At 41.7% G+C, this 14,751-nt stretch overlaps 1 protein-coding gene across 1 annotated transcript; it reads right to left on the bottom strand.

Moving 5' to 3' along the window:
- Nucleotides 1-1,215: 1,215 nt before the first annotated feature.
- Nucleotides 1,216-12,409, bottom strand: PSMA6 (proteasome 20S subunit alpha 6). The gene is made up of 7 exons (XM_039552742.1): nt 12,247-12,409; nt 8,107-8,201; nt 7,235-7,316; nt 6,821-6,976; nt 3,722-3,900; nt 2,988-3,082; nt 1,216-1,425 (listed from the first exon to the last, which is right to left on the bottom strand). Exons 1-7 carry the CDS (start codon nt 12,320-12,322, stop codon nt 1,368-1,370), a joined length of 741 nt encoding a protein of 246 aa, XP_039408676.1. The 5' UTR covers nt 12,323-12,409; the 3' UTR covers nt 1,216-1,367.
- Nucleotides 12,410-14,751: the final 2,342 nt, after the last annotated feature.

Raw genomic sequence — 14,751 nt, forward strand, 5'->3', positions numbered from 1 at the left:
GCAGGGGTGCTTATCTTACCATCTACACTACACTATCTGACATGAGGGAAGATGAAATTTGGAGGCACGAATAGAAACCCAAGTAGCTTTGTGAAGTCAACAATCCACTATACATCCAAATCTCCTCAACTCAGTTATCACATAAGGTTAGCATTATCTTTTATTAAAGCCACCAAACACAGAATTGCATCTTCTTTGCTACAATGAACTTGAAAAATACACTTTCAAGGGGCTTTAACTGTAAAGCACAAAGAAAAAAATTAACCAGTTTCTGACAACTTACAAGGCCTTTCCCAAATGCATTGAAAAAAATCAGAGAATTTTGGAATAATTAAAGCCAATATGGGAAAAGCACAGCAGAGGAATGAAGGTAAGAAGTTACATTAGCTTGGCATTCTTTCAAGGAGACTCGTGTGCAACAGCTAAAACTACCTGGTAATCTTCCCCTTCTCCTCAGTGCCTCCTCCCTCACAACTTCATCATCTCCCTATTTACTGCTGAGGCTGGAACCTCTTCAACTGAAGCAAAACAAAAAGGCATTTTTCTTCACTGCAGTTTTTGCAGTCTCATCTCCAAACCCAAAACCTCTGCAGGAGCAAGGGGAGTTGCTTCCCAGCATCAACACTGCCATTGATGGACTTTGTCTTGGCCCCATCTAGCCCAAACATTGCTTCTGGCACTGCCCAAAGCCTCAAAACCTGGTAGGTGACTAACAGCCAAAATCCCAAAGTACACTACATATAGAATATTTTCCCTAAATAAATGTCAGGTTAGAGCTGTTTAATTATAGAAGACATCTCTTAAATGCACTACATGCACTCCCAATAAATTAGTCCAAAGGACTGGGACTCACAGCTCAAGCTTTTTCCTTCAGCTTTTGCACTATATCCTCATATAAACCTGAGCAAGTAAGGTCTTCCTAACCTCCCCGCAATTAAACCAGTAATGTTGTAAGGCTTTCAACATCAGGCCATGGAGAGAATGAATGTGAATGTAAGAATTATCTCAAGACACACACACCACAAAACCTGATATTAATTCTACATGAGGAGCCAAATAGCTCAGATGAAAAATACAGATCAGAGTATAAAATTTCTTTAAAAATACAATTAAAAGGCAAGCAAGTATCGCAGAAACACTAAAAGTCATCAAGCATTTTTATGACAATTTCATAGAATTGGAAGTTTAAAAAATAACATTAAAAGAAGACACCAAGAATTTCAAAAACCTCTGTTTTATTTGTACAGAGTAAAATACATCATATAGCGAACACTGTTTTCCACCCATAATCTAAAACCATTATTAAATGTTTTCTTTTCACCAAACATCCTGGCCAGAAGCACAGACAATGGAAACAGGAACGCTAATTAGTCTCTCTCTGCCAGAGCTACAAGGTGCACATCAATCTCTGCTTCTGTAAGGATCCTGAAAGAACAAAAAGAAATCTTGAATAGCTTAAATGATTCTTTCCCTTAAGCTCCAATATTACAACCTAATATCTATACAAATAAGTTTTACAGCAATGCATCTTTCTGCCCTTTAAAGCCCTGCTGCCAGGGCCACAGGCTGACATTCCAATTCTTTTGAAAAATAAAGGAAGAATCAAAGGCACTAGAGATTAAGGAGGTAACAAATGATAGAAAATGAACAAATAATTCTTTGTGAGTAATGCATTTGCAAGTTGAGACCTAGTGAGAAGGTAGCACTTGACCCTTGAGTGGCAGTAGGAAAGGGGTCATGCAGCTCCTGTGTGCTTTCTCACAAACACTGAGCTGTTCTGTTGTCCTCAGCACACACCACCAAATGCAAAACCAGCCATCACCACCGTGTCAACCTTAAAAACGTTAGGAAGCAAGCACTTAAAAGATTGAACCTGTGGACCCCAAATGCTTGAAGCCTCTCTTCAATCCCCACTTACCAAGTAGTTAGACTACACTAACAGAGGACTCTGTCCCCCATTTAACTGTTCCTCTCTTTCTTTAAAAAAAAAAAAAACAAACAAACAATAAAAGACTAAAGCAGAAATAACTGAATCCCTCTGCAGCAAGCCAGACTTACCTAAACTTTAGGTAAGCCAAACTTGGAGGGTTCTTTTGCATTATAAAAAAATCCCCCCAACTTTTTCTCCCACAATTAATTCATACTTCTGCAGCTATAGACTGTGTTGTGAGAAGGCTGCCAAGTACACTGTATCCCATGTGAAGCCTTCCTGCCCTCAGCAGGAAGCCTTCCAGGTATCTTGATACACTGACAAAGCAATTTTGGTGCACACAGTGCACTGCAGGCAATAATGGAGGAGGGAAGAAATAGCAGGTGCCTTGCTTTCATGCTAGATGGGAATGCAGCATACTCAGAAAGTAAATAGTTCAGCCATTTTCAAATCACTAGTGATTTTTTAAATCCATGATCTTTTAATCTTACCAAATTTAAATACAGTATTTCAAACCATACAAATCCATGATCTACTGACTACATTTTAGATGTTCAGAAATGCTAGCAATTAAAAGATGAGCAAGAATACTTTAAAGATTCGATTTAGAAAAGGATTAAAGAATTTAAGTGACTTGTAAATATTCCATAATATAAACCAGACTTTACTGCATTAGTTAGCATTACTATGATTTGGGAGTGGACTCCAGATACCAATACTACAAACAATTTTTATGCTTCTAAGCATGAAAACACTTCTACACCAGATGTAACTACATTTCAATCACCAGAGGAAACAATATCCTTTTAAGAAATGAAAGAGAACACTTTTCTCTACTAAATCCTTTACCCATGTCACATATTTTAAAACTGTGGGGGTTTTTTTAGACAATGTTTTCCACCCCTACACATTTTGAAGAGTTACAAGTGAAAAACCCTTCAAAATTTCAACCTCTGAAATTTATCTCTTTTTCTCAATTTACAGTTACACAAGAAGGTAAAACTAATTGCACATAACCAGAGAAACACACCAAATTTTATCAACACTGACCACTTACCTGAACTTAGGATTTTCCACTGTGACTACACCAACTTCTATTTCTGAAGGCTTGAAATCAATGGATAGTACAGTAGACAGGCATGTTATTGCTGTCTGAAAGATGACAAAACCCCCTATCATTAAAAAGAAAGCACTAAGGCTTTTTTTTCTTAATAGACATAGCATTAACAACTACCCTTCCTTCTGGTTTAAAGTTATTTCCTTTCACTTCAAAATCTCAGCTTAGAAGTTCCAAATAGTTTCCCCTTGCTACAGAATACAGTCCCTCTCCAGCCATTTCCCTAAAAGGCCCAATCTACAAAAAGCAAAGGGACATGTTTTCATAGCAGAAAAAACACAACGAAACCAAATCATTTTATCATGCAAAGATACTGTCTGAAATGCCTTCTAATACGAAGATTGTTTTAAATGTTACTAAAAGTTAAGTCATACTGGTATCCTCAAAATCAAGCACTGTAGTAACCAAACATTAGCTATAGTGGGAGTGCTACAATTATAGAATCTGCTTCAGCTAACCTAAAGCAAAAAAAGCAGATTAGATGACTATTCAAACACTTGGAGAATACTTTCAAGCGATTTTCTGGTCGGAATAGCTATATTTGCTCTGGCAGCAATACAGAACTGTAGGAAAAGAGGAAATGCCTAACTGCATTTCTCTACATTGCAAGCCTACATGCAGCATATTCATTAAAAATACTTTTAACAAATTTTCATTTCCTTCTGCTGGCCTACCTCTACTGTTTGTTCATATGTCCAGTCAAATTTCTTCTTTACTTTCTTTTCAAGAAAGCTGGTTGACTCTGTCTGTTTAACTCCTGCAGCTGTGGCCTTGAATCCACAATAGTAACCTGCTGGATCACACTTGTATACCTGAGGGCCGTGTTCTTCATCAATACCAATCAAAATCATACCTTGAAGAGAAAATTTGTTAATTTATTTATTTCCCCAACTTTAGCAATTTAATTCACCTGAAGAACAGAATGGATACCGCTCTCTGCGAAAAAACATGCAGGCACAGCAGTTCATCTTTGGGAATCAGTCCCGTACCTGGAGCTGTGATTTCCTTTTTATCCCTAATTTGCCATTTCTTACCAACATCACATTACCAGGTGTGCAACTCCTTTTAGCAGACACTGTGTTTCCGTCATTCCCAAAGAAGGCTATTCACTAAACATACAAATGTTTTTGCCATGCTCAGTGTGTAGAGAACCACAAAGTCAGGAAATACAACAGTTTAATCCTGATACAAAGTTTACCCAGCCACAGCTCACATCACATTGTGTTATATGACACAAAAGTGTAAACAATAGTTCTATTACCATGTCTTTTTCTAGAAAGCAACTTCACAAACATGCTGAAACTAATAGAAATATTAAAAGACCAAATTTATCTTTCTTGTTTGTAATCCTGAAAAACACTGCATTGCATACCTTTTCCTCTTTAAATTAAAAAAAATCTGAAATGAAAACTGGAAACATCAGGACATAACTGAGTCTTTGAAGACCATCTGACTAAGTGCTTGGAAGCTGGATAGTTTTCAAGTAACACAAACTGACCACGTCACTGAGATGCACCTATGTTCACCCTCACTTCTTGATTTACAGCTGCATTGTCTCAATATGCATATTAAAAAAATAAGTCAAAAGCAATACTTGCAATGAAAACCCAAAACAGAACAAAGTAATGGTTTTCAATTATTTACACTTGTGTAACTTTTAACTAGTAGTTAGAGCTGATAAACTTCTGAGCAGCAATACAATAGAAAAAAAATCCCCTCATATTTTCAAAAAAGGCTAAGGGAAGTTAAGAAAAATATATTTTTATTCATGTATTTTAAAAAAGAAATTTCCAGTAGTATCAAGGCATGGGAATTGCCAAGGGAAGAAAAAAACAATCCTTCCTGAAAACTACAAGCACACAAGCATAGGAAAATTGCCCCATCATGGAAACTGTGGTGCAACCCTGAATGTTGCTTCTTTAGTCACAAGTCTTAGGGCCTACTATGATTACAAGAAGTGATTCATCAATTCTGAAACTATTCTCCTTAAAAGGAAAAAAAAAAATCACCAAAATCCAACCAACCAAAAAGAAACCCAGACAGAATGTTTAATGAAAAAGTAATTGAGGAAACCTGTTAAGTCTTTTACCTCAGTTCCTGAACAGCCTAACAGCACAGTTATAATTTGCTTACAGCCAAACATAAGAGAAAAAACAACTCAGAACCAACCGCAGAACACACAGATGACCAGGAATATCTACAAAAAATGACTCAACACACAACTTTTTTTTAAGCTTGCTATAAAACAAGACATGTAGAAATATTTGCAAGGGAAATATTTTTAGGCACTTTTTCTCTACATTATATATATGATGGCTAAGTTAGGATCAAAAATTATGCAGATCTGTCCTATACATACTACTTAGATAAAAAAGCCACAAAACCTGCACAAGGATAATTGCACTCTGCATCTCTCTTTTAACAGTGATGTTTACCCAGTGTATTGGGCTTGCATGGCAAGGTCTTGGTAGTGAGAGGACTACAGGGCTGGCTTCTGTGAGAAGCTGCCAGAAGCTTCCCCTATGTCCAAAGGAGCCAAAGCCAGCTGGTTCCAAGGCCAACCTGCTGCTGGCTGAGGCTAAGCACATCCACAATGGTGATAGTGCCTCCAGGATAATGTATTTAAGAAATAAAAAAGAAGGAGATTGCAGACAAAGAAGAGAGGAGTGAGAACATGTGAAAGGAACAACTCTGCAGACACTGAGGCAAATGAAGGAGGGAAGGAACCGCCAGAGCTGAGATTCCCCTGCAGCCTGTGGAGAAGACCATGGTGAGGAAGCTCTGCCCCTGAAGCCTACAGACATCCATGGTGGAGATACATCCACCTGCAGCCCCTGGAGGAGCCCATGCTGGAGCACGTGGATGCCTGAAGGAGGCTGTGGCCCCATGTGAAACCTGTGTGGTGCTGTGGCGAAAGGAGCCCACATTGGAGCAGCCTGTTCCTGAAGGACTGCACCCCACGTAAGGTGGACTCCTTCCTGGAGCAGTCTGAAAACACAACTGCAGCCTATGGGAAGGACTCACTTTGGAGAAGTTCATGGAGGACTGTCTCCCGTGGGAGACACATTGGAGCAGGGGAAGAGTGTGAGGAGTCCTCCCTCTGAGGAGGAAGTAGCAGCAGAAACAATGTGCTACAAACTGACCACAGACCCCATTCCCATCTCCCTGTGCTACTGTGGGAGAGCTAGACAATCAGGAAAAAAGTTAAATCTGTGAAGGAGGCAGCAGGAAGTTGTTTTGAAGATCTGGTTTTACTGCTCAGTATCCTATTTTTATTTGCTTGTTAATAAATGCAATTAATTTCCCCAAGGCAAGTCTGTTTCGCCCATGGTGGTAATTGGTGGGTGATCCCTCCCTGCCCTTATCTTGACCCACAAGCCTTTCATGGTATTTTTTCTCTTCCATGTCCAGCTGAGGAAGAGAGTGATGGAGAGGCTTTGGCAGACACTTGGCATCCATCCAGAGTCAAACCACCACAAACAGACAGGGTTATAAAGATCATCTCCCGCTCACAGACATCACTGCAGTGTGAACAGATCAGTCCCCAAAGACTAATGTGAAATAGTGTCAGAGAGGCTACATCATCTCAAATGCTGAGTCAATGGTAACATCATTGCTCCAATTCAAGACTTAAAACACTGCTTTCTCATTCACCTGTTCAGCCCTCTTACTCCCTCAGTTATTCATTTTGAAAATGGGTGAGAATTTCTTATATACAAATTTGCAAACTTAGACAAGAAACAGAAAAGATGATTTTCATACACTATACTTACAGCAACCAAGGGGCCTCATTTCAGCATTCTGTGTATAGACCTGAGAAATATCTGCAATCCTTTTACACAGCATATCCACAGGGATGTCATATCCATACTTGTACTTCCAGTTAGCAGCCTCATAGCGGGCTCTCTGCACCTGGGATCTGCTGTCAGCTAGACAGAAAGAACTAATATTAATTTCACTGAACATGTACCATGTTTATTTCTAGCATTGCCTGAGAATATAAATTCCAGGTCCAACTTTACATTGTCTTTAAATATATCCATTAGAAGTAGGTAAGTTCTCCAAAACCAGACTGAGTGGAACAAATCTCCTAGAGCACTTATTTATTTTATATGATGTAACGCTGGTAAACTACATAAAAAATCTGACATATTTTAGATACTTAAAAAAGATGGTGAATTAAATACCTGTCATTCCTGTCATCACACAGCCAATATTTTCAGTAATCTTGAATAAATGAGTCACTGTGCTGGAATCCAATAACTTGTCCTAAAGGGGAAACAGAAATAATGTAATAGCAAACACTGTCCTTGAAGTAAAAAGAAAAAAGACAAAAAAGAAAAAAAAAAGAAAAAAAACACCAAGACAAACTCTGAATGCTCTGTTTTTTACAGAAAGGCCCAAAAGGACCCATAGCAGCTAAAAACTGTCTTTCAGGCTTTCCACTTTTTACTGCTGTAGGCATGAGAAGGAAGACATTGGAGAACGGGGAAGATTAAAACCACAGTATCTGGAGAAGGATAAGATCAAGAACATGATCAACAGCACAGTCCTCTTCTCTCTGAAGAAACTTTGAGAACCCACATACAAAAGCTTGCTCTCTTATTGCATGCTGGCCTTCAAACATAAAAGAATTTCCCCACTTTATCAACAGTACATCATCACTGAGCTGAAACACTCATTAAAACCTGTTCTACATGCTATTGGTATAACATTTTCTCAGCAGGAATTAAAGAAATCAGGGAACTGGTTATGGACAGCTCAGCGCTTACAAGCCAGAGCAATGAATGCACGCTCAATTCAGCAGGAGCAACTTCTATTTTAGCTTTACCCCTTCAACAACTACAGAGAAAAGCAATATTGCAGTACTTCGTGAGAAAATGTACAGTTGAGCACTACATGGAGCTAGAACTCGTAAAAAGCAGAATGATAATTAGATATTCAGTTCAAACAGCTATATATATCAGTGCTAATAAGTATAATATCAGTATTGCTGAGTCTCACCCCCACGTTTTTTTTCCTCTCCTTCCAGACTTCCCCTCAAAAACAGACTACTTACAGGTACTTTCTTCTGTGTTACAATTACTGCAGAATCTTTCCCACGAACAGCTACAGATGTAAGTCCACCTTGGTTTATGGCCTTAAACGCATATTCTAGAAAAATATATAAATGTTAGTAAAAAACTTGTGTCAGAGACACTAGTAAAATAAACTCTGACACACCTTCCCCCAACACATGAATCTCGCCAACTTATGGCCTTTTTAATACTTTAATACTTGTGCAGTACTTTGTATCCTTACGGTCTTTAGTACAATGTGCATTGACTCTCTTCACAAAACCACTGCCACTGCTTCCTTCAAATGTTTCTTATAATTTGATTTTTTGTTCAGTTCAAGCTTAACAATAACAGAATAACTTTTAGAACAAAAAGGCTATTCTGAACTTGATCAAAATTGTCCAACCTTAATGTACAGTAAGCATAAATTCTTACAGGATTTTTGACATGGAGTTTAGTATTTTAAAGGATATAAACTTCTCTTCTAATCTACTGATATAGATGGAAACTGATATGATGACACAGGAGGCAAAGGAGACAGGTTTTAACCTTACTAGCATATTTTCTGACTTGACATTCAAACACTACAATGCTTTTATTTGCTTTTTATAATGAAAGCTACACAGATGCCAACTAAACAGTGTTTTATTCATGTAAATATTAAGAAGAATTTATTCATGTAAGGATTAAGAAGCAAACACTGAGGTAATGATCATGAAATGATCCATGAAAAAAATTTCCCTTGATTAATGATTTCAAAAGCCTTAGGAACAACAACTTTAAAAACTGTTTGCCTGGCGATATTTGATAAACATTCAGAACTTCCTAAGTGAGTGGCAAGTTTCAGACAGCAGCTAAAAGTAGGTGAATTTTTTTGTTAGCTATGCATGTGAACCCAGAATTTAGAACATGTCTACAAACAGCATAGCAAATTGCTAAAACTATCTTAAAATAATGGGAGCAAGAAACTTGTCTGTTTTCAAAGCTGCACTCAGATCTATGGAAGGGATTGCACAACAGAAGAGTAATAATCTGAAGATGAAAAAAAGTCAAATCTTTCATCTTAATATTCAATCTGCTGAGTCAGTGTTAAGGAAGGGCTCACTGTTCTGTATTTATGGCACAGTATTTACTACTCTCAGACATCAGAGCATTTACTGGTTACCCAAACGTGCCATAAAGGATGGTCTCCCTTTCCCTCTGTAGAACTCTGCTCACCTGGGATGATCAGTGCCAGACTACAGCAAAGCACAAAACCCAGTGAGGCATGAGGCAGCACTGCCCACAAACTGGTCATGCTTGAAGCCCCAAGCCCGGGCTTTGCAACACTTGTCTATTTGTCTGTACAAACACCTGAAAGGAGGGTGTAAAGCACATGGACAGAGCCAGCCTTTTTTCAGTGATGCCCAGTGACAGGACCAATTCAGAGGCGACTGGAACAAACTGCAACACAGGAGGGTCCACCTAAACACCTGAAAATATGTTTTTACTGTGATGGTGACTGAGCACTGGCACAGGTTGCCTGTACTACTCACAACCCATCTGGATGCAGTCCTGGGCATCCAGCTCTGGGTGGGCCTCCTTGGGCAGGGGCTTGGGACCTGCTCATCTCCAGAGGTCCGTCCTAATCTCAGCCATTCTGTGGTTCTGTGACACTTAGGTGGCAGCAGGAATAGGTGCCCTCACAAACTAGTTTTTGCTCACAACTATCAATATCCAGGCTTGCTAAACTGCAGTCCCTTCTGGCCATTAGGTACTATTATCACCTCGTTTTCAAAGAAACATGCCAAAAGGTGAAGTGGCTCTTACAATGTAACAAGTCCAAGTTGCTACTGCTGTTTTAAGTCTGTTTACTGCTATGTAAGTATTTCAATAGCACTGCAGACAATCTCTCTCAAAACAGCAGCCCCTTGCAGTTCCCTGAATACATCACAACAGTCAGAAATTTGACTGCAGTAATTTTCTTCACCTCCCAAAACTCCACTTAGAAGAAACATCACCTTTGAAAATAGAAACTAACAGGTAGCAGGAGAACACTGATGCTCTGAGGGATTTTAACCACAGTAATGTGAAATAACTGTTTTCTGATATGAGATCACTTCAAAGGCACATGAGTTTTCTGAGCTTTGAAAGCAGAAGACAGACCTAAGACAAAGTATAGGCATTTCAGTCCAATATCACTATGCTGGAAATCTCTGTTCCCATACTGCCAAATTCCAGAAATTCCAGAATTGCCTCAAGTTTTAAGGCAGTCTTAAAGCAGCACATGTCCATGCTCATCCTTGAGAGCCCCCAGCTAATCTTAATCCAGCACAGGGACAAAGATAAAACAAAACCACCTAGACCTGGACATTTGACTGCAAGCAAACATGAGATTTCTGCCTGAGGCTAGATGCTGGGAAACAGCAACACCCATGTGGCACCACGTCCGTCCGAGTTACCAGCCTGGCTGCAGGCAAAGTGAGCTCATTCTTGCTTGAAGTTAACTATGCACATCTACATATTTTTCTTCCTATAGCACATAGGTACTTAAAATAGCTTTAAGACAGCTTCAGACTGTGTGCAGAAGCTCTCAAATACACATGCAGATACTTGTTTCTACGACACTATTAAGAGGTATGGAGGTACTACACACTTCTCATACATTAACCTAATGGCTAAATATATCCCAGAGGTAGAAAACCAAGGCTTGGTTTCCTCTCTGCTACAGAATGCAGAAACCATTCCCAACGAGTAGTACAGTGACAGAGACAGCGAAAAGTGATGCAGACCAACCAGCCTGTTTTAATGGCAGCGGAAGGTTGGAGACCTGGCCTCTTCTGTGACAGAACCACTGACACCCTGTGTGAGGAAGGGCTGTCCCTACCACCCCTATGTATAAGGCTCACCATGCAAGCTGCTTGCAAGCATTATACATGCTCCAGATATATGACAGCACCCATATGCAGGTATCTAGTACAGGTAACTTTCTGTCTGTGTACAGACACCTACACACAGGCACTTTCCTAATTCTTCCTTGCAGAAAGGACTGCTCAAGACTGGGCCACCTGTCCACGAGGCCTAATCCACACAGGCTTCTTCCTGAGAAAAACTCAAGGGCAGTCACAGAAAAACTGTATGGCTGCCACGGGCAATTCATGCAATCCGGTCCCAGCAAAAAAGATCTCTCCTTTCCTGGAGAACAAACAGATGTAAGGACATAGCATGCAGTGGATGTGCAGTGAAGCCACTGCAGCTGGGGAAGACAGCATCTGGATGATGCTGCAAAACAGTTCATCTGTCCCTGTTGTGAGGATCCTCCAGAAACACTCTCAAACTACTGTCCTGCCAGACTGTGAGCTGAACTGTGCTGTCATCAAGCATTCTACACAAGGAGCACCAGGATGTGCTTCCGTACAACCTGGTGCACTGCAAAAACAGGAATAACAGAGGCCTACAGAAGGAGCTGAAGCTTGGCTTCAGATTTTTCCAAGGAACCTGAAAACAAAGGATGCTTGCTGCTATCTCACAGGCCACAGTGCACAGAAGACACGGCATTCAGGTCTAACAAGAAAGCGCATGAGTTACATCCAAGAACTGACTTTGTCACTCTGGCATGCAGGGTTTGAGGCAGTTCAAATCCCATTTCAAACAGCTATCATAGTTCCCAGATCCCAAAACACAGCGCTCCGAGGCCTGGCAAGATTCACTGAAAGAAACACGTAAGGGGGAATAAACGCCTCTGGATAGCTGCAAGTTTGGTCTCCAAGCATCTGAAATCAAACACCGAGGACTCAGAGGAGGTCGCTCCCCGTGGCGGGGGACACTTGAGGGAGCCCACCACGGCTCTAAGTTTTCCTTATCTCATGCGAGGACCCCTTCCCCGGGCCCCACGCCGGCACGACCGGGACCGCCGCTGCTCCACGCTCCCACCAGGCTTCTCCCACACACCGCGGGACCAGGCCAGGTGGGAACCGAGACTCCCGAGCCACGGGAGGGGCCGCGTCTCCCCCCTCCACACAGGCTGCCGGGCTCGGCGGAGCTTTCCCGAGCTGGCCACAGCCCCGCTCGGCGGGGAGCGGCGGGGGCGCGGGCCGGGGCGCGGGCAGGCCGGGCCCGTGACGGGGCAATTCGGCGGCGGCCCCGCGGGCCCGGACACGCACCGACTTGGTAGAGGCGGCCCTCGGGCGAGAAGATGGTGATGTGCCGGTCGAACCCGGCGCTGGAGCCGCGGGACATGGCGGGAGCGGCGCGGGAGCGGCGCGCGGCCGGGGGGAGCTGTCCGCGTGCAGGGCCCCGCCGCAGCCGCAGGCACCGCCGGAGCGCTTCCGGGTCACGCGCCCACCCCGCGCAGGCGCGGAGGCGCGCGCCGCTTCCGCACCGTCACGCTCCGGCCCCGGCGCTGCGCATGCCCGAGCCCCGCGGCCGCCGCGTCGCGGCCCGGCCCGCCCGTGGCGGGCGCAGTGCGGAGCTGGGTCAGCAGCGGGTGCGGCTGTCCGGCTCCGCGGGTGCTTCTGATTCATGGAAACCTGAAAGCCCGTCGGACGTGCCTCAGGAAATGCGCACGGAAACAGCAGGAAACGGAATAAAAGTATCATCGCGGCATCCATCAACACTGGATAAAAGAAAACAAAACCCCTCCTTAAGTTCCAAACTAAGTATTTCCACCTGTCCTCTTCAATGAGAATGACTTTAAAACGAATACTTAAAAAAACTTGTTTGAGATAGTCATAGGTAGTTGTTGCCGCAGCTGCGTTATAATGCGATGTTTAAAAGACTTTTTGTCGGTGTCCAGTGCAAAGGGAAATTCCCCAAATTTAAACTCGTGAATGTATGCTCTTTTTGCCTTTCAACATCTTGGAATTCCCCTACTCTTTGTGGGAAGGCATTTTTTTAAAGTTGCTCATTAAAGGAGTTGGAAAAGTTTCGTTCTGGTATCCACACCTCTATTTAAAAATTATTAGGTGAGTTTATTCTTTGTTGAAATAACAGATAAAAGGTGGATTTTGTGTATGCCACACATTAAAAGTCTGCATTCTCAAATTTTTCAAAATACTTCTCTTTGTTTGTTAATACTATGGGAGAATAATATCCCACTATGTATTACAAGACTCAGAGTTGGTCCCTTTCATTAGGGAAGGACTTTGTGGGCACACATGAAACGTTCAAAGGTGTAATGCAAGCACTGGAACACAGAGAACGTGAAAATGTATGACCACGTCCGCTGGGTCAGACACGGAGCCCGTCTTATCCAATGCTGCGTCTCCAAATGTGGCCAAAGGGGGGATACCCAAGGTATTCAGATTAGAGAGATCCTTTAATGGTACACTCCCTGAATCCTCTCCCATTTTCCAACCATCTGGAGGGACTTTCCAAGGCAGGGATAGTGTCTGTTTATTTAGTAACCCTTGCTGGTTCCCCTTCATGCACTTGCTGGTCTCCCCTTGAACCCCCATGAACTTCTTGAATCCAAGACATGCCATGGCAAAGAGTTGCTCAGTGTAACAACATGTTGTGTGGTTTTGTCTGAAACCTCACCTTTTATCTGAACCTGCTATCTGCCAGTACCATTTGATGCTTTTGTACTGACAGAGCCAACAATGGATCCCTAGGCATTCCCTCCAGAACACTTGTGATTCTTATGACCTCTGTCTCTTAAGACTAGTTTCTCCAAGATGATGATCCCTACCTTTACAGTTCTTCCATCTACAAAGCTTTTATTCTCTAGAATGATTTTTTTTCCCTTGAGAAAAAGGGGATGAGAAAATTGAAGTAAGTATCAAGCATTCAGCTTGATTGCCAAATAGTAATCAAGAAAATCCTTAAGTTTGGAATAAAAGACTCAATATTTGAATTAGATAAAGGAAAGAGTAATAGTTGCTCAATACCATGGACATGATGGAGTGGAAGTCATGCTACTTTCAGGACATAGCTTCCAGAGTACAGCATTGTTTCAGAAGAGCAATCACATGGTTGTGGTTTAACATTAATCACTTCTGATCAACCATATGCAGTCAAATTCTGTGTTGTAGGATCCTGAGGAAAGCTGTTCTCACAGTCTTTTTAACACGGTAAGTATTAAGTGGGGAGTCTTGGAGGTGATAACAGCTGGAGTGCAGGCTGAATCAGTTCAGTCCTTCTCAACTCTATTTTGCCAGCGTGTCTCTGTCTCCATGGCACACAGCAAGCTAAGCTAAGGGCACATTCCTTCTGATTCCCGTTCTCACTCAGTATGGTAGTAAATGGCAGTCAGTGTCTATCTGGGGGTACCAATTGCTGTGCTGTTTGGAAGAGTTGCCTTTCTGGCATTCAGCATGAACCCATCTGTGTAATAAGTTACCTTGAATTTTTACTGTACCACTATATAAACAGCAATAGCTGTCAAATAGATCTGCTATTAGCTATTGGCTTTGGTTTGGCTCTCACATTAATTTTTATTGCCAGTGAAACCCTCAGAATTCCTTTTAGATACTTAGAAGCAAATCCTCATATTCATTGTTATCTTGAAATGCCATATTTCAGTGATCTGAAATTTGAAGACTTAGAGCAACACAAAAATGTTATTTCACAGAGTCTTAAATAAAATTAAAACAATTAACCTCAGTCAGAACTGAGCCTCTGGATACCATGTGCATGTATGTAACAGGTATACAGCTGATAAAGTCTGT

Source organism: Corvus cornix, chromosome 5, assembly GCF_000738735.6.
Source record: "Corvus cornix cornix isolate S_Up_H32 chromosome 5, ASM73873v5, whole genome shotgun sequence".
Lineage (NCBI taxonomy): Eukaryota > Metazoa > Chordata > Aves > Passeriformes > Corvidae > Corvus > Corvus cornix.